Source organism: Heteronotia binoei, chromosome 19 (genome assembly GCF_032191835.1).
Source record: "Heteronotia binoei isolate CCM8104 ecotype False Entrance Well chromosome 19, APGP_CSIRO_Hbin_v1, whole genome shotgun sequence".
NCBI classification, from domain to species: domain Eukaryota; kingdom Metazoa; phylum Chordata; class Lepidosauria; order Squamata; family Gekkonidae; genus Heteronotia; species Heteronotia binoei.
In genome coordinates this window covers 30,881,352-30,903,769 of record NC_083241.1, presented here as the reverse complement: position 1 = coordinate 30,903,769, position 22,418 = coordinate 30,881,352, and the positions used below count along the sequence as shown (strand labels likewise).

Below are 22,418 nucleotides of genomic sequence, written 5' to 3'. Positions count from 1 at the left end.
GTGGAGGAGTGGGGAATCAAACCCAGTTCTTCCAGATAAGAGCCCGCACATTTAACCACTACACCAAAGTTGCTCTGCTTGATCAGGCCAGTGGTCCATCCGGTCCAACATTCTGTCAAACGATGGCCAGCCAGTTCCTCTGGGGGGGGGGGAGGGGCAACAACAATCAAGGCTAAGGCCTTCCCCTGAAGTTGCCTCTGATATTCTGGGGCTAAGAGCCTCTGAACATGGAGGTTCTCTTTAGTAATAATGGCTCCTCAGTTATCATCTCCCTCTCCCATAACACTAGAACTCAGGGACATCTGATGGGCAATAAATTCAGGAGGGGGGGGGAAGGAATTGATTTCAGTGAGTGATTAAAATGTGGAATCTGCTGCCAGAGGATGCAATGATTGCCGCAGACATATATGGCTTTAAAAAGGGAATAGACAGGTTAATGGAGGTTAGGTCCAGGCCTCAGATTCAGCAGGAGCTCAAAGGAGCGCAGCTCCTGAACCTTTCTGAGGGTTCCCCTTCTTCCTCCCCACCTAACTTGTCCATTGAGTAGTAGGTGCAGCTGCATAACAACCCCTGGATTAGGAGAGCGGGCAGCCAGCCAGCCACCAGGGGCCTCGCCATGCCCCGAACAGCCCTCATTAACCCCTGGAGAAGCCCACGCCACCCTTTCTCCACTTCTTATCTGATTTTGAGCAGCGGGTGGCTTGCTGGCCTTTTGACTGGGGGGGGGGGGGGGGGCGGCCCAGGAGAGCGAGGCCTACTTGGGCTGGCTGGATCTCTAGCCAGCCCAAGAAAGGGCTCTCCTTTCTTGTATCGGGTTGCTTTTGGCTGGGAGGGGGGGGAGCATATGCTAATGAGCTCCGCCATCTGTTTTTCTACAAAAGGACTCCTGGTTAGGTCTGTCAATGGTACTGGTCCTGGTGATTAAAGGGGACCTCCTCATCCGGGGCAGTCAACCTCTGAATCCCAGGTCAAGGAGGCCACATCAGGGGAAGGCCTCAGCCTAATCCAGCAGGGCTCATATGGTTGTTTTTTAAATCAGGGGAAGGCTTTGGCCTGCATGCCCTGGCATTGACCATTGAGAGCAACCAACAGGCCAGTGTACAAGACAGGATGCTGGACCAGATGGACCACTGGTCTGACCCAGCAGGGCTTTTCTTCCATTCTTTAAGGTCCTGCCACATCAAAGCTAGAAACGGATCAGTTCTGAGCCAAACGCTTGCTATTTTCTATAGACTTCCTCTCCGCTCCCTTCGGCACCTGTCTCCAGCCAGGACGGTCTGGGAGGACCAGCCCTTTAAAAACCCAGTGATGTTTTATTCCTCGGGTTCTGTTCCCCGAGCAGAGTAAATAACAGTGTATTCAGCGCGAGAGAGAGTTGTAGTTATTAAACACGGTTCTCAGCTGGTGCCAGCGGAAGCTCCGGATGTCCCAAAGGGATCGGGGAAATAAATTACCCACTTACAGAATGTAATTGGTGAGGGATTAAAAATCAATAGACAGGCAAAGAACGAGAAAGCTTGCCTCAGCCAGACTCAGAGGAGGAGAAATCCTCTCACTAGAGGACAGCGTTCTCAGGGCTCAAACACACACACCCGTCCTGTCAGTGCGGTGGAAGGGGAGCCTGTGTCTTTAAGAGATCTGTGACAGGAAGAATTTTGGCAAGGCGGCAGCAAAACCTTAAGAAGTTTTCCTCACTCGGAGGGGTGCAAAATTTCTGAGCCAAAATGTGTTGAAGGTTTTTTTAAAAAAATGCAAACGTTAAGACATAAGAACATCAGAAGAGCCCCGATCAGGCCTCATTTTGGGCAGGAACTCACAGGAGCATAGCTCTGGAACCTCTTATTTTTGTCATGCTCTTTCTTTCTAACCCGCCCCCCCCCCCAAATACTTGCTTCTGGGCTCCATTGTTCAACACACACACCCCCTGAGAATTTTGATGAGCTCTAAGATTTGACATCTTTTGGGTTGCAAAGAATCGGACTTGACTGTGCAACTAAACAACAACAAGATTTGACAAAGTTTCTAAATTTTTCCCCACAAAATATAGGAAAATAACCAAAACATATAAAGCAGACAGATGGAAATCTTCTTCATGCCACTGTTGCCACAGAGGAAAAAATAATTTTTAAAGTATGATGGGAGTAAGGTTTTAGTGTGACTGTTATAATTCAAGAAGCATTTTAAGGTAGATGCTGAGGTGATATAATTTAGTACACCTTCCAGTGATGTCAGGGGTGTGTGGCATATGCAAATGAGTTGTGCTAATGAGATTCGGCACCTCTTTTTCTACAAAATGACCCCTGGCCCTGCTAGATTAGACCAGCAGAGCATCTAGACCAGCATCCTGTCTCACACTGTGGCCAACCAGTTCTTCTGGTAGGCCAACCACAGGGCATAGAGGCCGAGGCCTTCATAAGCACATCAGAAGAGCCCTGCTGGATCAGACCAGTGGTCCATCTCATCCAGCATCCTGTCTCACACAGTGGCCAGCCAGTTCCTCTGGAGGAGAAAAACAAGGCATAGAGGCTGAGGCCTTCCCCTGAGGTTGCCTCCTGGCTCAGGGATTCTGAGCTTTAGTGCCTTTGAACATGGAGTTTCCCCGTAGTCCCCTTTGATAGCTGTCTATTCCTGTGGCCATAACTACATCCTCTGGGAGCAGATACCTTTCTGTCATTTTTTTAAAGGTCACACAAATCCCTGAAGCATTTTGGAAGTCACGCCTCAGGGGAATTTTAAAAGTCAATCTGAGGTAGGTTTTCCTACCTTGGTAATTCTGGAGTTTTAATTTAAATACATACATACATACACACATAAATACATATATATGTTCTTATATGTATATATACAAATGCTATTTTCTATAGACTTCCTCTCCGCTATTTTCTATAGACTTCCTCTGTGTGTGTGTGTGTGTGTGTGTGTATACTGCCTTTGTCACCAGTTGGGACCCAAAGCAGCTCATATTATTCTCTTCTCCTTCCTTTTACCCTCACAACAACCCTGTGAGGTAGGTCAGGCAGAGAGCATGTGACTGGCCCAAGGTCACCCAGCAAGCTTTCATGACAGAGTGAGGATTCCAACTCAGGCTTCCCCGATCCCAGTCTGAGACTTTAACCACTACACCACGCTGGCTCTTGAGTTGTGCTTCCTTGGAAAAGCAAAGAGGAAACGTAAATGCGTTGTTGTGTCACATCTGGATGAGCCCTGTGCTCCAGCTGTGACTACGTTTGCACACAGAGATTACTCAGTTACAGGTAGGCCTCAGAGAAAGGCAGAGGAGACCTGGGTTCAAGACCCCACTAAGGATCAAATCAAATTGCCAATTCCAGGTTGGGAAATTCCTGGAGAGCTCCCAGAATGCCAAGTCATCTGCAGGTCAGAGAGATCACTTCCCCTTAAGAAAATGGCAGCCTCAAACGGCAGGTCCAATTGTATTTACATCATCCCTTCCCCAAATTCTGCCCTTCCCAGGATCCAGCCCTCCAGGAATTTCCCAGCCCTGAGATAGGGTTGCCAGCTTCCAGGTTGGGCCTGGAGATCTCCCACTTTTACAACTGATCTCCAGCTGGCAGGGATCACCTCCCCTGGAGAAAATGGCTGCTTTGAAGTGTGTGGCACTGTCCCATGCTGAGGCCCCTCCCCAAACCCGACCCTCTTCCGGATCCACCCCCAAAGTCTCCTGGTGTTTTCCAACCCAGACCTGGCAACCATGCCCCAATATAGCAGCCATACTCTGCATACAACACTGGATTTCTCTGTTATTCCCCACCTCAAAAAATGATTTATGCGTACATAGGCATTCTATGTGCCTGGATTCCTTTCCTCATCTTCCCTATAGTCTCAGAGTGGCTTATGATCTCCTTTACACCTTCCTCTCCCACAACAGATACCCTATTATTATTTATTACTTTACTCGCCCAGTTCCGCAGGGCCTGTAAGACAACCCTCTTCCGGCTGGCCTATGACTAGCTAGTACAAGAAACCGAGTGTAGTTACACTAGACGTCTGCTGTCCCTAATGTTTTAAATGGTTTAAATGTCTTAAAATTTTAAATGTATTAATTATTTTAACTGTTTTTATGCTTAAATTCTGTTTATGTCAAATTCTTATGTTGTGAGCCGCCCTGAGCCACTTGTTGGGAAGGGCGGGATAGAAATCATAAAAGAAATACATTTATATCCTGCCCTCTCCGCAATTGGACAGGGCAGCTAACAGTCAGTTCAGACATTTATAATACAAATTAAAATCAATAAAATACAATTTAAAACATTTTGTTTTACCCTGTGAGGTATGCGGGGCTGAGAGAGCTCTCACAGAATCTGCCCTTTCAAGGACAGCTCTGCTAGAGCTATGACAGACCCATTTTGTTTTACCCTGTGAGGTATGCGGGGCTGAGAGAGCTCTCACAGAATCTGTCCTTTCAAGGACAGACTCTGCTAGAGCTATGAGAGGTCACTCCAGCAGATGCATGTGGAGGAGTGGGGAATCAAACCCAGTTCTCCCAGATAAGAGTCTGTGCACTTAACCACTACACCAAACTGGCTCCAGAGAAAGAGACAGGATGGGGGGGCAGGGTTTAGTCGGCAGGAAGGAGCGAATAGAGTTGAGACAGAAACAGAATTGGAAATTACCATTCCATACATATAGGGAGAGGGTGAGCAGTAAATTATCATACAGCATAATAAAGACGTTTAACAGATTTGGGAATCAAACAAGAATAATAAGGGTTTGTAGAATCTTTCGGGCTCAAGTGCCATGTTCTACTGGAGAAAGTTTTTCTTCCAGACGTTTCGTTCTCAGCTGCGGAGAACATCCTCAGTGGCGTTGCAGCCGGAGCAGGCGTTCTGACCTTCTTGGCTGCTGTGTCAGAACGCCTGCTCCGGCTGCAACGCCACTGAGGATGTTCTCCGCAGCTGAGAACGAAACGTCTGGAAGAAAAACTTTCTCCAGTAGAACACGGCACTTGAGCCCGAAAGATTCTACAAACCCTAATGATGATGCCAGCCGTGAAAACCTGAAATCTTTGATAAGAATAATAAGCTTTATTTATATGCTAACCATTTGTTTGGGTTCAGTTCTGGGGCAATAACAGGAAATAAATATATTAAAATTGGAGATTGATATATCCTTAATTGTAGGATGCTGAGAGTAATTAATTGTTTCTGTATCTGTCTTGGCACTAATCAGCACTTCCTGGCAACTAAACCTAACCCCCCCCCCTTTCTCTATGAGGACATCTTGTTTCACTGTATCTGAAGAAGTGACAACAATGCACACGAAAGCTTATGCCTTGTCTTAAAGGAGCCACTAGACCAAAACGTTGTTCTGCTACTTCAGACCAGCACAGCTGCCCACCTGAATTGGTCCATCGAATTGTCTACTCAGACTGGCAGCGCCTCTCCGAGGCCTCAGGCTGAAGTTCTTTCACATCACCTGTGACCCTCGTCTTTTACCTGGAGACACCTGGGATTGAACCAGGGACCTTCTGCACGCCAAGCAGATGCTCTCCCACTGAGCCACGGCCCCTCCCCTCGGTCCGCGTCTTCCTCTTGCTAACAAGCTGTGGTTTGTTTTTAGAAGACAGGAAGCTCTTTGTGGGTATGCTGGGGAAGCAGCAGAGCGAGGACGACGTCCGGAGACTCTTCGAGCCCTTTGGCCAGATCGAGGAATGCACCATCCTCCGAGGCCCCGATGGGGCCAGTAAAGGTGAGAGGCAAGGGGGTGGGAGAGGAGGTGGGAGGGTTGCCAACTCCAGGTTAGAAAATTTTTGGAGGTCAACTAGCGGACAACTTGTTTTTGGTGGGGGGACTTTTTAAATTGAGGTTCTAGCTAAAGCATAATAGCTTTGCCGTCACTATCCCCAGTTGGCGTAACAACTTCTACATCTCTCACCAAGTCTTGAGACCCACTCAGAACCAAGACCAAGACCGGTACCCCTCTGGTTGGCTCTGTGACTAACTGTTCCAGTGCACAGCCATTATGATGTCTAGGAATCTCATTTCTATGGCATAACTTCAGCACACGTTTACTCAGTCAATGTGAGGGTAGTTGAAGTCTCCCAGTATAATAACAGTCTCCGCTTTAATCACCTCTTTGAGAGAGGTAGTGTTTGGAGAGGGAATAAACCTCAGCTGGAGAAAGGATTTTCTGTTCCAAGCAAACTCCAGGGAAGGACTGGATAAACGTGGAGCAGAGGTCCATCAGTGTCTATTAGCCACAGTGTCTATTAGCCACTGTCTGGGGCAGTGATGCTCTGTATTATTGGTGCTTTGGGGGGGGGCAACAGTGGGAGGGTTTCTAGTGTCCTGGCCCCACTGATGGACTTCTTGATGGCACCTGGTTTTTTTGGCCACTGTGTGACACAGAGTGTTGGACTGGATGGGCCATTGGCCTGATCCAACATGGCTTCTCTTATGTTCTTATCTAAACCTTCTGGTCACTTTCTCAATTGCTTCCCTCTCTGAGAATGGAGTCTTTGAGCTAGTATTCATGATACATCTTTTTTGTCTTTTTAAACCCTGAAAACAGTAACCATGTCTAGGTCAGAGTACAACTCCACATTTCCTTAACATAGCACCAGTGGACATTGGATTGGGGATTGGGGGTGGGGTGGGCTTTTATTTTATGCTCTGGTTCTGCGGTTACAAAGTCACCCCTCAGTCCACTAAAGTGAAAGAATACTTTCCTGATATTTCTCTAAACTTTTTTTCCAGTTTCTTTTCCTTCTGAGATCTCTGTCTAGGAGTCATTATGCATCATACTACATTTTTTAAAAGACTGAAAACAGTAACAGGATCTCTTTGGAGATGGAAGTTCAAATCCCACCACTGACTCCACATTTCTTGATCATAAGGCACTGGCGGAAAACTTGTTTTTGGTGGGGGGACTTTTTAAATTGCGGTTCTTGCTAAAGCATAATAGCTTTGCCGTCACTATTCTCAATTGGCATAACAACTTCTACATCTCTCACCAAGTCTTGAGACCCACTCAGAACCAAAATCAAGACCGGTACCCCTCTGGTCAGCTCTGTGACCAACTGTTCCAGTGCACAGCCATTATGATGTCTAGGAATCTCATTTCTATGGCCTAACTTGAACACACGTTTACCCAGTCAATATGAGGGAAGTTGAAGTCTCCCAGTATAATAACAGTCTCTGCTTTAATCACCTCTTTGAGAGAGCCAGTTTGGTGTAGTGGTTAAGTGCGCGGACTCCTGTCTGGGAGAACCGGGTTTGATTCCCCACTCCTCCACTTGCAGCTGCTGGAATGGCCTTGGGTCAGCCATAGCTCTCACAGAGGTTGTCCTTGAAAGGGCAGCAGCTGTAAGAGCTCTCTCAGCCCCACCCATCTCACAGGGTGTCTGTTGTGTGTGGGGGGGGGGAGAGGTAAAGGAGATTGTGACCGCTCTGAGATTCAGAGTATAGACGGGATATAAATCCAATATCTTCTTCTATCTTCTTTTTTTTAATTTCCTTCTGCACCTCAAGATCAGCCTCAAGGGTTTGATCAGGTGGGTGATAGCACACCCCCACTTTTAAGTAACCTTTAGGGCCCCATATTGCTTCTGTTGGGGAATTAATTCCCCTGATGTTTTCTAACGTATTTGATTCTATGCCCTCTTTGATGTACAGTGCAACAGCTCCACCAGCCCATCCCGCCCTGTCCTGCCCATAGAGCTTATTCCCAGGAATGACTGTAACCCATTGATTTTCCCCATTCCGCCATGTTTCTGAGAATCCTACTATATCTAAATTATCATTCAACACCGGCTCCCCACTTTTTTTTTATTATTCCACAAAAACTTTATTAAAACAAGAAGCCAGGTTTATCCATAGATGTGGTACTCAAGAACCACTGGGACTCAATCAGAGTTTGAAGCTGGGTTGCTTTTTATAAGTTCCAATAAGTTAGCTTTAGTTTTTTAAAAACTAAGGTAAAAGTCCCTTTAAGACAGTTGAACGGCATTGGAGGTGTGTTCTGTTTCAACACCGTGTCAGTAGTTTCAGTAAGAATGCCACACTGACTGCGCCCATCCTTGCCCCCTCTCATCTCCTCCGGCCTTTCCAGACCGTCTACTACAGCGGCGGTGGTTCCGGCTTCCTTCCTGCTTCGACCCTTCAGCTCCCTCATTTCTGAAGGCTTTTTTCTGAAGTTCTCTGAGGTTGCTACTAGGTCTGGACGGGGGCTTTTTTTGTAGCAGGAACTCATTTGCATATTAGGCCACACACCCCTTGAGATAGCCAATCCTCCAAGAGCTTACAGTAGGCCCTGTACTAAAAGCCCTGTAAGCTCTTGGAGGATTGGCCACATCTGGGGTGTGTGGCCTAATATGAAAAGGAGCTCCTGCTGCAAAAAAAGCCCTGGTCTGGACACAGAAATTTTGTTTGTACACTTTTAAAAGGTCTGAATCAACGGGGGAGGAATACTTACTCAAGGTAGAGTTTGGTCTGGGATCAGGTCCCCTCCTGTCACGAATTACCGATCTCACATGTTTTGCACAAGAGAAGATTTTTTAAAAAGGAAACATTTTACCATTTAAATGTGTGTGCTAATTGTGTCCTTTCTGGAGCCAAAGTAAAAACCAATGAGAGAAAAATCTATTTTTCCCTCCTCTGCCCCAAATGGCCTCCTTTCAAAGATTGGCCAGTTTAAATTGAACACAAAGCGGAACGTTTGGTTCTCATTTTGTAGTTCATGCAGAGAAATCAAATTCACACATTGCAAAGCCAAATATTATTTGGAGACCAAGCACCATGTGGTTCTGTTGCAATTAGGTTGATCTCATCTCTTTCCATTTCCCTCCTGTGTAGGATTGATATTGGATTTGCCTCCGTGGTAAATTCTGACCCCGGAGCTGTTATGCACTCCCCCACCTTTAAAAAAGAAAACACTTCTGTTTTCTAAAGTTGGAAAACTTTTTTTCTCTTGCATTTTATATTGATCAGCTAATCGAAAACAATATAAAAATACATAGAGAAGGACTGAAGGCGATGCACGAGCAGAAACTGGCAGTGTAGTTCCTCTTGTACATGATCTTGTACTACGCACAGAGGTTTCCCCCTATATAGTGCCTGCCTACTTTGCCTTTCTGGTAGGGTTGCAGGCAACCCAGCCAGAGCGAGTGATCCCCTCATCCCCAGCTCCCCTTGAAAAAAATTAAGATTTTAAAAATGTCCATCAGGCTTGTAGCGAGACATCCCTTCCATGACAATCCAGAAGTGACATCCAGTTTGGTGTAGCGGTTAAGTGTGTGGACTCTTATCTGGGAGAACTGGGTTTGATTCCCCACTCCTCCACTTGCACCTGCTGGAATGGCCTTGGGTCAGCCATAGCTCTCGCAGAGTTGTCCTTGAAAGGGTAATTTCTGTGAGAGCTCTCTCAGCCCCATCTACCTCACACGGTGTCTTTTGTGGGGGAGGAGGATAATGGCATCACTTAATGGCAATAAAATATTGAAATATTCTGACGGAAGACTGTAAGATAGCATACTAAGACTGATTGATGTATTGATATTTTAGTTGTTTTAATTATGTAAATTATTATTGTATTTTAATTCTTGAATTTTATTGTTAGAATTTTTATGTTGTGAGCCGCCCTGAGCCCGCCTTGGTGGGGTAGGGCGGGATATAAATCAAATAAAATGAAATGAAATGCTCGAAATCTCCCACTGGTTGCCAGGCCAAGCTTGCCAACACAATTTCCTGACATCGTATGCAAACAAAAAAACATTTGAATGAACGCAAGTGAAAAAAGTAAGAATTTTGTTTTCACACATCTCCCCACACGTGGACTCCTTGTGCCTACAGAACTCCTCCGGGCAACCCAAGCCTACCACTTGTGCATAGATACATGTATATTAATGGCCTGGAACCCTGACCTCTTCTCTTGGTAGGAGCCATTGGGAGCTCTTTGCAACAGCAGCTCCTTATAGTCCAGGGGTGGCCAAACTGTGGCTCTTTCACAAATATTGTGTTGCTCTTGAAGCCCCCAGTATCCCACTTGGAGAACACATTTCTCTCTTTAAATCACTTCTTCAAGCCAAGCCAGGTGATGACTTGGAGAATGCTCTTAAAGTTAAAGTTGCTTTTTTCCACCTCTTTCTCCCCCATCTGTTTGCCTTCCTTCCTTCCCGCCTTGCGGCTCTCAAACATCTTATGTGTTTGAAAGTGTAATGTGCTATGCGTGCATTTTTGCTATCAAAACCAGTTCAAAAGATAGAATTGTGAACTGACCCTCAGATTAACAACACAAAAGAGACAATGCCAAAAATAGCCATTAAGGTGTAGTGGCTAGAGCATCAGACTGGGAGGCTTCAGTTCAAATCCATACTTTATCACAAAGCTCAGTTTGGTTGATTGTTCTGTCTGGGCCTGGCCTCCCACACAGGGTTGTTGTGAGCATAAAAGGGATGAACAATATTCACATATACCAGCCTGAGTTCCTTGGATGGAAGACAAGAGAAAAATGGATAAGATAGACAGGCAAGGGCTGCCTAACTGTATAGATGAAGGTCAACGCCTTCTGACTACCATTTGACTTAATAATAATAATAATAATAACAACTTTTTATTTATATCCCGCCCTCCCCTCATAGCAGGCTCAGGGCGGCTTACAACACATAAATACAATATACAAGAAACCATAATACATAATAATACATTTAGATAAAACCATCATTTAAAACATCATTTAAAACACATATTAAATTGACATTAAGGTGCTATAACATAGATCTTATAAAATTCAGTGGCTAATAACAAGCTCCAGGGCTTGCGTGAAGATCAGTTGTAATATTAGATCCAGGGCTTTTTTTTTTTAAGCAAGATTTTTGCACATTAGGCCACGCACCCTCGATGTAGCCAATCCCCCAAGAGCCCGCAGGGCTCTTCTTACAGGGCCTACTTCAAGCTCCAGGAGGATTGGCCACACCAGGGGTGCGTGACTTGCCATTCTCTATCCCTCTTGGTCATTTCTCAACGTACCTCTGAGCTGATGGTCAGTCAGTCAAATAGTTTATTGCGTATGTTCATAGACCATTACATGTTAGGAAACCTCAAGATACAATAACAAATCAAACCGTAAAACTAGAATATAAACATTTGTGATTAAAGCAGATTAAAATTACAGGGCCAAGAAAAGCGCCCCCAACAATACCCTCTCAGACCTTTACTGGAAACAGAGAGACTCTGTATGATACATATTCATTGTTATCGGGTAGAAGGAATACAATTTTCTAATCTACAGAATGTGAATTTACAGCAGGTAGAATTCCTGCCAACAATTTAAACCTGAGATTATTGTATAATGAACAGAAAAAAAACTATAACGGGGTTAGTCCACTGGTGCGAGTGATCCGCAAACACAGACACATTGAGTCATAGAATCAGAGAGTTGGAAGAGACCTCCGGGGTCATCTAGTCTAACCCCTTATATGATGCAGGAACTTCACAACTCCCACACACACTTACATCCCCAGTGACCCCTGCTGCATGCCCGGAAGATGGCAAAAGCCTTCAGGATCCCAGGCCAAACTGGCCTGAAGAAAAATTGCTGACTGACACCAAAGTGTCAATCAACATTTCCCTGGGCATGCAAGAAAGGGCCACAAGAACGAAGCACTGATGCAACCCTTCTTGCCCTCCTTCTCATGATCTACTGAATTCACAGAATCAGCATTACTGTCAGATGGCCATCTAGCCTCTTTTTGAAAACCTTCATTAGTAATTAAAAATTAGCGACCGGTCAGAACAGCCATTGGCATGATTTGAAAACGAAGTGATGTAAAAGCCGCCCTGAGGATGTGGTTAGAAATGTTGGTCAAAGACGCTGAAACTGAGCTGACGGCTGCCCCCCTCTCGCCCTCTAGGGTGTGCCTTTGTGAAATATGGGAGCCACGCGGAAGCGCAAGCGGCGATCAGCAGCCTCCACGGCAGCCAAACCATGCCGGTAAGTGCAGGATGGAGAGGCCAACATCTGCACAGCAACGTCTGTGCCATTTCTCGAAAGGTTCTGAATCTGTGTGCTCCTGCGTCAACCCCTGTTGGCCTGACACGCTCATGGGTTCAATGCCGGCAGCTCCCAGAAGGACTTTGTTGCATCTCTCCGCTGTGCAAACATTGCCAGAGAATCTCACGGCAGGGCTCAGATCACCGACAGACCTTCACCTGTAGGTTCGGGTCTTTGAGGCTGCCTAATCTCAACCCAGAGATCTTGCTTGTGTTTTCTTAAAGGTCCAAATGAGCAAAAGAGCTTTCCTTCTTTTGCCTGCTGCAGAATAAAAGCTAAACTGAGAGCCAGTTTGGTGTAGTGGTTAAAGTGTGCGGACTCTTATCTGGGAGAACCGGGTTTGATTCCCCACTCCTCCACTTGCACCTGCTGGCATGGCCTTGGGTCAGCCATAGCTCTGGCAGAGGTTGTCCTTGAAAGGGCAGCTGCTGTGAGAGCCCTCTCAGCCCCACCCACCTCACAGGGTGTCTGTTGTGGGGGGAGAAGATAGCGGAGATTGTAAGCCGCTCTGAGTCTCCGATTCAGAGAGAAGGGCGGGGTAGAAATCTACAATCTTCTTCTTCATTATTATTATTAGTGGTGGACCATGCCATCTACTCACAGTCAATTTAGGGGGATTCCGTAGGATTTTCAAGGCAACAGATATTCAGAGGTGGTTTGTCATTGCCTGCCTCTGTGTGACAATCCTGGACTTCCTTGGTGGTCTCCTGTGCAAATACTAGCCAGGGTTGACTGCTTAGCTTCCAATATCTGAAGAGATTGGGCTAGCCTGGGCCAATCAGGAGATGAAGCTAGCCTAGGTCAATCGGGCCACTGCAGATGAACAGAAGTGATTTGGCACTGCCTGCCTCTGCGTAGCAACCCAGGACTTCCTTGGTGGTCTCCCATCCAAGTACTAAGCAGGGCTGACTCTGCTTAGCTTTTGAGATCTGACAAGACTGGGCTAGCCTGGGCTATCCAGGTCAGGACAGATATACACAGATGCAATCTCCGAGTTAGCATCTGGCAATGCTTTCTAATCCACCAAAGCAAACAGCAAGATGGCAGCAGCAATGCCATAAAGGACAAGGAACTGATGGTGCAGTTCAGGAAAAGATAGTCAAGGGCTCAAGTAAAAGTCTTTGACGTGGAATTTATGTCAAATCTGAAAATAATATCCAACAGGAAAGAGGTATTCCTTCCCAAACCAATCACGAAAGCCGCAAAGTTGGGCCGCCAACAAATGAAGAAGGGCCTCTAATATTTTGGGGAGTGTGGGAATAAGCCAGATTGCAGTAAAATATGATTTTGTATATTGACCCCTCCAAAGAAACCCAGTAACCTCAAAATGGTCTCATGAGGTCTGAAGATGCTTCAGGGGTTATGAACGTTAAGAGCAGTGCAGAGTCCATCTATCAATCTTTCTAAGCTCGGCATGGTCTACTCTGACTGCTGGCAGCTCCACTGTGTCTCAAGTAGATGAAGGCCCCTTCTTGGTACCGAATATCCTTGTATCAGGCGATGGTGGGGATCGAACTTAGGACCTTCTGCGTGCAAAGTTCGTGCTCTACGAGTGAGCCGTAGCCCCATCTTGTTCCCGCCTCCCCCCCTGAAGTTGCAGTTGCCTCTCTCCTACGTGCCAAACGGGTCACCTCTGAATTATGCACACGCAAACTGGCTCACCTCTAAAGTAACCCTGAATTAGCCTTCGAATAAGTTCAGGGGTTATGTTAGAATCAACGAGCATTTAAACAGATTCTCTAAGACAAGTGTCTGAATGTAACTGGACCCTGTGACTCTGCAGTGTCTGGAGTTTTGTTTTTCAGACTCCCCCCAAAAGCAATATCTGGAGGCAGTAAGCTGTGAAGAGAAACTGGACAACCCTACGACACAGGCTCCCCCCGCAACCCCCATCCCTTCGTCACAAAGCACTGTTTTCCCCTTAATCCAATCATCGGCTAATTTATCCTCCCTTTGATTGGATCAGAATCTCGGGGATCAAATCACTTGTTGTTAAAATAACGCCAGGTTCCTCGGTTTTTTATTCCGATCAGCCGCTGGGCTCTCTAGGCAGGTGTTAGGAGGTAATTCAATCAGCAGCTGGAACAAGCTGCCATTTAATTAACAATGAAGGTCACAGTTCGAAACGAGAGCGGGGGAGAGAGGGGAAAGCGACCTGGGGAGCTGGCCAGGTTTATTGAAGAGGACAGCATTGATCGGAGATGGCTCGCGGTAGGGAGGCCGGGGGACGGTGATGAACTCTGCCCCGGCGTGGCGGTCTGGACAGGCACCAGCTCCCAGGGAGCAGCCTCATACGTGCTAATGGCAATGATCTCACTCTATTCAGTTTGAAAGGGTGGGCTGCGTCTTGGCAGGTTCTTGGCTTGCCCTCGTCGCTTTCAGTCAATCAAAGGTGACGGGCGAGTTGAAGCGAGAACGCTCCGGAGACATACGTTTCAAGAGCTGTTCTCCCATCACGAAAAAAATTCCTCATTGGTCCAACCCCAGGTCTGATCCTTCCTGAGCAGAAACAATTGTTTTTAAAATGTTGATGGGCATCACTAATGTGCGTGGCACTTTATAGACGGCAAGGTCCCTGCCCTAAGGAGATGGCAATCTAATGTTCGAGCCGAGGGAGATGACTTAAAGATACAACACTTTTTTTCTTGACTAACTTGATCTCATCAAAGTTGGAGTCCGTTGCACCTTTATGACCAACTTAGTTTTATTTAGAACATAAGCTTGACAGAATAGTCATTGGATCTTAAATTTGTACCATTTTACATTCTGAGCCATTGCCTACCAGCTATGCGTGGCTCTGCTCACTGTGCCGGATTCCTCGTCTGATGAAGTGTGCTTAGAGAGCACACGAAAGCTTACGTTCTAAATAAAACTAAGTTGGTCTTAAAGGTGCCACTTGACTCCTATTTTGTTCTACTACTTCAGACCAACACGGCCGCCTACTTGGATTGATCTCATCAAATCTGAGAAGCTAAGCAAAGTCAGCCCTGGTTAGTACTTGGATGGGAGGCCACCAAGAAAGTCCAGGGTCTCTGTGCAGAGACAGGCCATGACAAACCACCTCTGATCCTCTCTTGTCTTGACCTGGATGGCCCAAGCTGGTCCAGTCTCATCAGATCTTGGAAGTTAAGCAGTATTGTCCCTGGTTCATACTTGGCGGGGAGGTGAACAAGGAAGTCCAAGGTTGCTGTGCAGAGGCAGGCAATGGCAAACCACCTCTTTTTGTCTGCCTTGCCCTGGATGGCCCAGGCTAGCCTGATCTCATCAGATCTCAGAAGCTAAGCAGAGTTGGCCCTGGTTAGTCCTTGCATGGGAGACCACCAAGGAAGTCTAGAGTCGCTGTGCAGAGGCAGGCAATGGCAAAACCACCTCTGAATGTCTCTTGCCTTGAAAATGCTCTGGGGTTGTCATAAGTTGACTGCAACTTGACGGTTCTTTCCACCACAACACAGTACTTTGCTTATGGGTCCCCTCCCTCTACCCACGTAGTCCCTGATCCTGTCAGATAGGTGTGGGCTGGGAGCCCCAGAACGGAATTGTCAGGTGTCCAGTGGTCTCTCTCCCCTTAACCTTTTCCCAATACAAGATGCCCTGGACAGAGCTGATATTTGTCCAGTTGGGAAAACTGACATGTATTGATAGGCTACATTATAAGGACCAAATTGTCTAATTCGATATAAGGCAGTAGCTGCTTATGTGTACTGTGCTCTCTTGATGTTATTCTTCAGTGACAACAACTTCCTTGTCTTGGAGGAAAGGCAGTTGGCTGTAGCTCATTGGAAGGGCATCTGCTTTGCATGCAGAAGGTCCCAGGTTCAATCCCCAGCATCTCCATTTCAAAGCCCTCAGGTAGCTGATGTTAGGAAAGACCTTCCTTTTCCTGAGACCTTGGAGAGCTGCGGCTGAGACTTAACAAGCAAGATGGGGCAGTGGGTGGATTTGGTATAACACAGCACTGTACGGTCATAGTGTGAAGAAGGGTCATGGCTCAGTGACGGAGCATCTGCTTGGCATGCAAAGCGGATCTTCTACCGCCGAGCCCCGGGCCCATTGCGTCCAGCCTCTCCACGCCTGTCCCATCGTGTTGCTGCTGTTGCACAATTATCAGTCTTGACCATGGGTTGCCAAACTGCAGCCCAGGAGCCACATGTAACTCTTTCAGACATAATGAGTGGCTCTTGAAGCCCCCACCACCCTTTCGGCCAGCTTGGAGAAGGCATTTCTTTATTTAAACCACTTCTCCAAGCCAAGCTAGCTGGCAGCTTGGGAGATGCATTTAAAGTTTCTTTCATTCCACCCCTCCCTTCCTTCCTTGCTGTTCACAAACTTCTGACATTCATGTCTGGCAGCTCTCAAAGATCTGGATGTGTATTCTATGTGGCTCTTACATTAAGCACGTTTGGCCACTCCTGGTCTTGACCGTTCCTTCTGAGATCTCGGCAGCCCGTGTCAACTGCCTTGGCTGCCAGTTAGGAGCCATGGCTGCAACCTACCTACCCCACTCTCTCTGTTTGTGCCTCTTTCTCTCTTCCCCCCGCCCCTTCCAGGGAGCTTCCTCCAGCCTGGTGGTGAAGTTTGCCGACACAGACAAGGAAAGGACCCTGCGGCGGATGCATCAGATGGCAGGGCAGCTGGGGATCTTTAATCCGATGACGATCCAGTTTGGAGCCTACGGGGCGTACACACAAGCGGTAGGGGAGGCATGCAGGACTGGAGGTGCCAAGAGGGGCTGGCTAGGTTGGTGGAGGCGGCAGCGCCAGATTAAACCCTGCGGAGGCCCCTTGGCAGTTGAAATCTTGAGGGGCCCCTTGCAAATTATCTCAGAGAACAAAAGCCTGCCCCATTGGCAGTGGCCGCCACTGCAGCTACCAGGCATCTTCTCAAAGGCCCCTTAGACAAAGCTGTAGGGGAGAGGCAGAGAGAGGCAAACTTGGCAATGACCCCAGCAGCAGCCACATCAGGCAAGTCGAGCAAAGAGCGGCTCAGTTGCTGGCCACATGTGCAGGCTAGAAGGACTGCAAGCAGGGGGAAGACCAGGGGGAAAAGCCAGCCCAGGACCCCTAAAAGCGTGGGGGCCCATAGGCCAGTGCCTACTCGGCCTATTTGTTAATCCGGCCCAGAGAAGCAGGAGGCTGGAGAGAGCCCATTTAGAGGGTGGGAGGGTGGTGAGCTTCCTTGACCTTACAGGATTGGGGGGGAAATTATTGTGGCTAAGGTTTTCACAAGATTCCAGAAAGCAGAGCAGAACTACCTGGCATGAATGGGTTGTGCAGAACCTGAGACTTGTGGGCGATGTGTGTTTCTGTGTGTGTGTGTGTGTCTTAAGTGCCATCAAGTTGCTTCCAGTTTATGGTGACCGTAACAACATAAGCCAATTTGGGTCCCCACTGGGAAGAAAAGGGGTGTATAAATGGAGAAAAATAAAAATAATCCAATTAAAATAACCACCTGTTTGCTTTAAAGAAGCAGAATAGTAGCTATTGCACAAGCCTAGTAGCTATTGCACAAGCCTAGTAGCTATTGCACAAGCCTAGTAGCTATTGCACCAGACTGTCCACGTATCCTGTTTGTTTCAATAGTGTTTCCTCAGGAGATGGACTTTTGGAAGGACATGAAGATGAAGGAAGACTAACTCACCTTTGTCTTCCTCCCCTCCCCACGCTTTCTCCGTCTCTTCTATTGCCTTCTCTTCTCTGCCCGTTAACCCCGCCCCCTCCCCACCTTCCCCTGCTCTCTCCCCACGTCTGCCTTTCTTTCCTTAAGATAATGCAGCAGCAAGCCGCTCTTATGGCCGCAGCACAAGGGACCTGCCTCAACCCCATGGCGGCCATCGCAGCGGCTCAGATGCAACAGATGGCGGCCTTCAACGTCAGTGGGCTGGTCGCCGCTCCCATGACCCCCTCATCAGGTATGGGGCCCCGCGGGGCTGTGGGAATACATCCAGGGGCCTCTGACGACAGGGGAATTCTTCCTCCGTCCTCGGGTCAGGAATCATTTATTGCTTGGGGGCTAAAGTAGGGCCTGTGAATTGGACTGTTCCGCCAGGCCTTTGAGTGAAGCAGCGGCTATCCCTAGTATGTCATGTCTGGCCTCCCTTGTCGCAGTATTCCACCATTTATCAGGCCTGTTGAGTTATCATCAGTTCCAGCTCTGTTCGCACCATGGCCTGATTAGTTGTCTTCCACCCGAAATGAGTAATTTCATTGTCTTATTCAGGGTTTTCTCCTGGGGAACTGATCTTGGTCATCTGGAGATCAATTGTGGTAACAGGAGATCTCCAGGTGCCATCTGGAGGCTTGGCAACTAAACAAGGGCAACGCAGCCTAGGTTGAGGAAAATGTAGGAGGCTGTGAAAGATTACTGTGCAAAGAACAATTACGACTCGTGCAGCACAGCTTAATGCAAGAATTACACACTCTCCACAAACATTATATCAGTGCTTAATCGGACTCTGCAATGTATTGAGTATTTATGCTAATGGCATTTAAAGGGAAAACACCACAATCAACTTTTTAACAACAATACTTCTAAGAAAAACATGCAAAGTTTGCAGTATACTCGCTCAGCAAAGACAACAGTCCTTGAATTAAGCGTAGGCTTAGAAGAATGAATCAAAGGTTGTTTTTCTGTTGATTGTCCACATATATAGGTTCAATAATGTGGTAACACGCTTCCTAAGTTTTCTTACCTTCGCATGTTTTGAACGTCGTCGTCTTTGACCACGCGATTTTGTCTCTGGAACCAAAGCTCAGAGCATTTTAAGGAAATCAGTTCCAACATTTACACAGGCAAAATGGTTGCCTGGATGCTGGCAACCTTCCTAGCAGGATATCTTTTGTTTCATCTGTATCAAAAAATTTTCTAAATAATGTTGCTGACCAGAGGAGACACCATAAGCCTTGCAAGAGCTGAGCTGCTAGTGCAGCCCAGATTTGCCAAAACACTTGCTTAAGTTAAGAAAGGCAGGGCTCCAGGCATCTAGGAAAGATACAGAGCTGTCCTGCAAAGATAGCTTTAAAAGGGGGTTAAGCAGCTTCATGGAGGATAGACCCATCAGAGGCTGGTGGCCAAAGAGAGCCTCCAGTTGCAGAGGCAGCAAACCTCTGAATCCCAGTGCAGGATTCTGCATCCCCCACTCGGAACCCCTGATGCTCAAGCTACAACTCCTGGAGTTGTTATTTGCGTTCCTCTCTTTCAGGTACAAGCACACCTCCAGGGATCAGCACAGCACCTGTCCCCAGCATAGCCACACCCATCGGGGTGAACGGATTCAGTCCTCTCCCCCCGCAGACCAATGGGCAGCCAGCGTCGGAAACGATCTACACCAATGGCATCCATCCCTACCCAGGTAGGTCTTTGGGCAAGAAAAAGGAAGTGTGTGTGTTGGGGGAGGTCACCGTCCCAATGAGGTGTACTAAGTTACTCTAATGCTGTTAGCTGAGACAGAAGAGGAGAGCTGGCTCTCTGTGGTGAGGCGGGGCAGGGGGGGGGCTCAGCGTAGAGCATTCATTTTGCATGCCGAAGCTCCCAGGTTCAATCCCCGGCATCTCCAGTTAAAAGGATGAGGTGGTAAGCGATGGGAAAGACCTCCGCCTGAGACCCTGGAGAGCTGCTGCCAGTCTGAGTAGACAACACTGACCTTGATAAACGGGTCAGTCTACAGCAGCTTCATATGTGCTTGCTAAGGTGAGGGGGCTATGGCTGATTGGTAGAGCCTCTGCTTGGTGTGCAGAATGTCCCAGGTTCAATCCCCAGCATCTCCAGTTAAAAAGAACCAAGCAGAAGGGGATGTAAAAGACCCTGGAAAGTCAGTGCCAATCAGAGTTAACATATATTGGTAGACCGATATATAAGACAGCTTCATGTGTTCAGGTCTTTCCAGAGAGGTGCTGTGGCTCAGCAGCAGAGCATCTGCTTGGTATGCTGAAGGTCCCAGGTTCAATCCCCGGCCTCTCCGGTTTAAAAAGGACCACGTTAAAAAAGACCTCAGCCTGAGACCCTGGAGAGCCCCTGCCAGTCTGAGTAGACAATTCTGAGCTTTATAGACCAGCAGTCCGACTCAGTCAAAGGCTACTTCCTGTGGTCATGAGTTCCCAGGCAGATGACCTGCCCAGAGGGGCAGAACTATGCTGGTGTCATTTCTGAAGTTTTGGCAAAGACGTAGCACAGAACTTCAGTCCCTGAGCTGAATTCACACTCGGTCTTTGGGCTCGATCTTGCCCCATGTCAAAGCACTGCTCATTTCTGCCAATGGAGCCATTGAGTCACTTGGCACCCTTGTTGGTTCGGTGCCACCCTCATAGTCCCATGAGCCACCGCTGCAGCTGCTCAGGGGAAAATCAGACCTCAGGTATGCATATCTGTGTGCGGATACTCAGGGCATGGGGCTGTGGTTCAATGGTAGAACATCTGCTTTGCTTCCAGAAGGTCCCAGTGTCAAGTCCCCAGGTGCTTCAATAAAAGAGGCTCTTTGTAATTCAAATAAGCGTTTTAATGGAAAGCAACATGGTATACTTCAGACAAGGATTGGTGTGGAAACTGACCTGGGCAAATCATGGCAAAGGTTATATAGACTGTTACTGACAGTTAATAGCGCACCACAAGCAAGGCGCAAAGGCATTTCAAACCATAAAGGTTACAGGTTACATCAACAACACCGCATAGCACTGTTGGATTAGATAACAGCGTCCAGAGGTGGGAGAGATGTCTCTGGTTCCCACCATCAGGATGCACAGGTCCTTAGGTTTCATTTCTCTCCTCCACAGTCTAAACCCGCATTCCACAAGAGATACAAACCAGAGCTAAGCAATAAACAAGAGTCACTGCGACAGGAGGATCATAAAATAAAGGGACTTGACACCCGGGTTGAATACCCGGTGTATCCAGTTAAAACCATCAGGTGGATTCTCAGGCTTTTACATCACCTGTTACCTGATGGTTTTAACTGGAGATGCCAGGGATTGAATCTGGGACCTTCTGCATTTCCAAGCAGAGGCTCTTAACACTGAGGCCAGGTCCCATATCAAGGTCTTTCACATCACCTAGGACTTGGTCCTTTCACTTGGAGTTGCTGCGGATTGTACCTAGGACCTTCTGCATGCCATTCAGATGCTCTACCATTGAGCCAGAACCTCAGGTCAACTTCTTTCCCATCACCCAGCTATCTGGTTCTTTCAACTGGAGGTTCAGGGGACTGAGCCAGAGACCTTTTGAATGCTAAGCTGAAGTGCTTCAGTGAATCAAGATTCCAGATCAAGGTGTTTCCTATTGCTACTGTCCAGAGATGTGGGGGATTGAACCAGGGACCTTTTGCATGCAAAACAGTTGCTGTGGCACTAGCCTGTGAACATATGAAGCTGCCTTATACTGAATCAGATCCTGGGTCCATCAAAGTCAGTCTTGTCTGCTCAGACTTGGCAAGCTGAGGTTTTTCAAGCCTACTTGCCTGGATCCTTTTTAGTTGGAGATGCCAGGGATTGAACCTGGGACCTTCTGCTTACCAAGCAGATGCTCTACCACTGAGCCACCGTCCCTCCACCACCTCTGTGGCCACTCTGCTTGGGGTGATGACTGCCTTTCTCAATAGGCAAAGCTCTTGCCACAGGGGTGGTGCTCTTATTAGCAAGTGCCATGCATCGCCAGACTCTGAGCAGTGACGAGGAGAAGGGACCAAAGCCAAACAGAAAGTCAAGGAGGCATCTAGTGGGGTTTTGCCTGCACCTGTCCCCGACTTCCAGCTGCTCTAGCCAGTGTTCTCTTCCTGTTCCCCTGGCTTACTTTTTCTCTTCCTTCTTCTCTTTTCTCTCCCCAGCTCAAAGTCCCACTGTGGCCGACCCCCTCCAACAAGCCTACGCAGGCATGCAGCACTATGCAGGTCTCAAACTTTGCTTTGCTTCTCCCTCCCCTGCATTTCCCCCCCCCCCTACACACAACACCACCACTCCCCTCCATCATTGTCACCCTCTTGGTCTGTCTCTCCCTCTTTCCCCCACATCTCTCTTTCATCTCCATCTTGCCATGGCATGCATAGAAACAGAGGAGCTTTTAGGGGCATAGGTGTACTCGCCAGAACATAAGAACATCAGAAGAAGGGCTCAGACCAGTGGTCCATCATCCTGTCTCACACAATGGCCAGTTTGTTCCTCTGGAGGGCCAACAACAGGGCATAGAGGCTGAGGCCTTCGTAAGAACATCAGAAGAGCCCTGCTGACTCAGACCAGTGGTCCATCTAGTCCAGCATCTTGTCTCACACGGTGGCCAACCAGTTCCTTTGGGCAGCCAACAACAGGATAGAGAGGCCAAGGTCTTCAGAAGAACATCAGGAGAGCCCTGCTGACTCAGACCAGTGGCCCATCTAGTCCAGCATCTTGTCTCACACGGTGGCCAACCAGTTCCTTTGGGCAGCCAACAAC

At 47.7% G+C, this 22,418-nt stretch overlaps 1 protein-coding gene across 13 annotated transcripts in view; it reads left to right on the top strand.

Moving 5' to 3' along the window:
- Nucleotides 1-22,418, top strand: part of CELF6 (CUGBP Elav-like family member 6) — a 232,502-nt gene that overhangs the window by 190,882 nt on the left and 19,202 nt on the right. For 4 of the 13 annotated variants that reach the window (XM_060260022.1, XM_060260020.1, XM_060260032.1 and 1 more), the window contains 6 exons: nucleotides 5,578-5,706; nucleotides 11,867-11,946; nucleotides 16,554-16,697; nucleotides 17,770-17,914; nucleotides 19,205-19,354; nucleotides 21,818-21,880. In XM_060260022.1, coding sequence (XP_060116005.1) covers nucleotides 5,578-5,706; nucleotides 11,867-11,946; nucleotides 16,554-16,697; nucleotides 17,770-17,914; nucleotides 19,205-19,354; nucleotides 21,818-21,880 — 711 coding nt within the window. The remainder of the gene's footprint in view (nucleotides 1-5,577; nucleotides 5,707-11,866; nucleotides 11,947-16,553; nucleotides 16,698-17,769; nucleotides 17,915-19,204; nucleotides 19,355-21,817; nucleotides 21,881-22,418) is intronic. The other 9 variants (XM_060260021.1, XM_060260033.1, XM_060260031.1 and 6 more) reach the window with 6 other exon arrangements.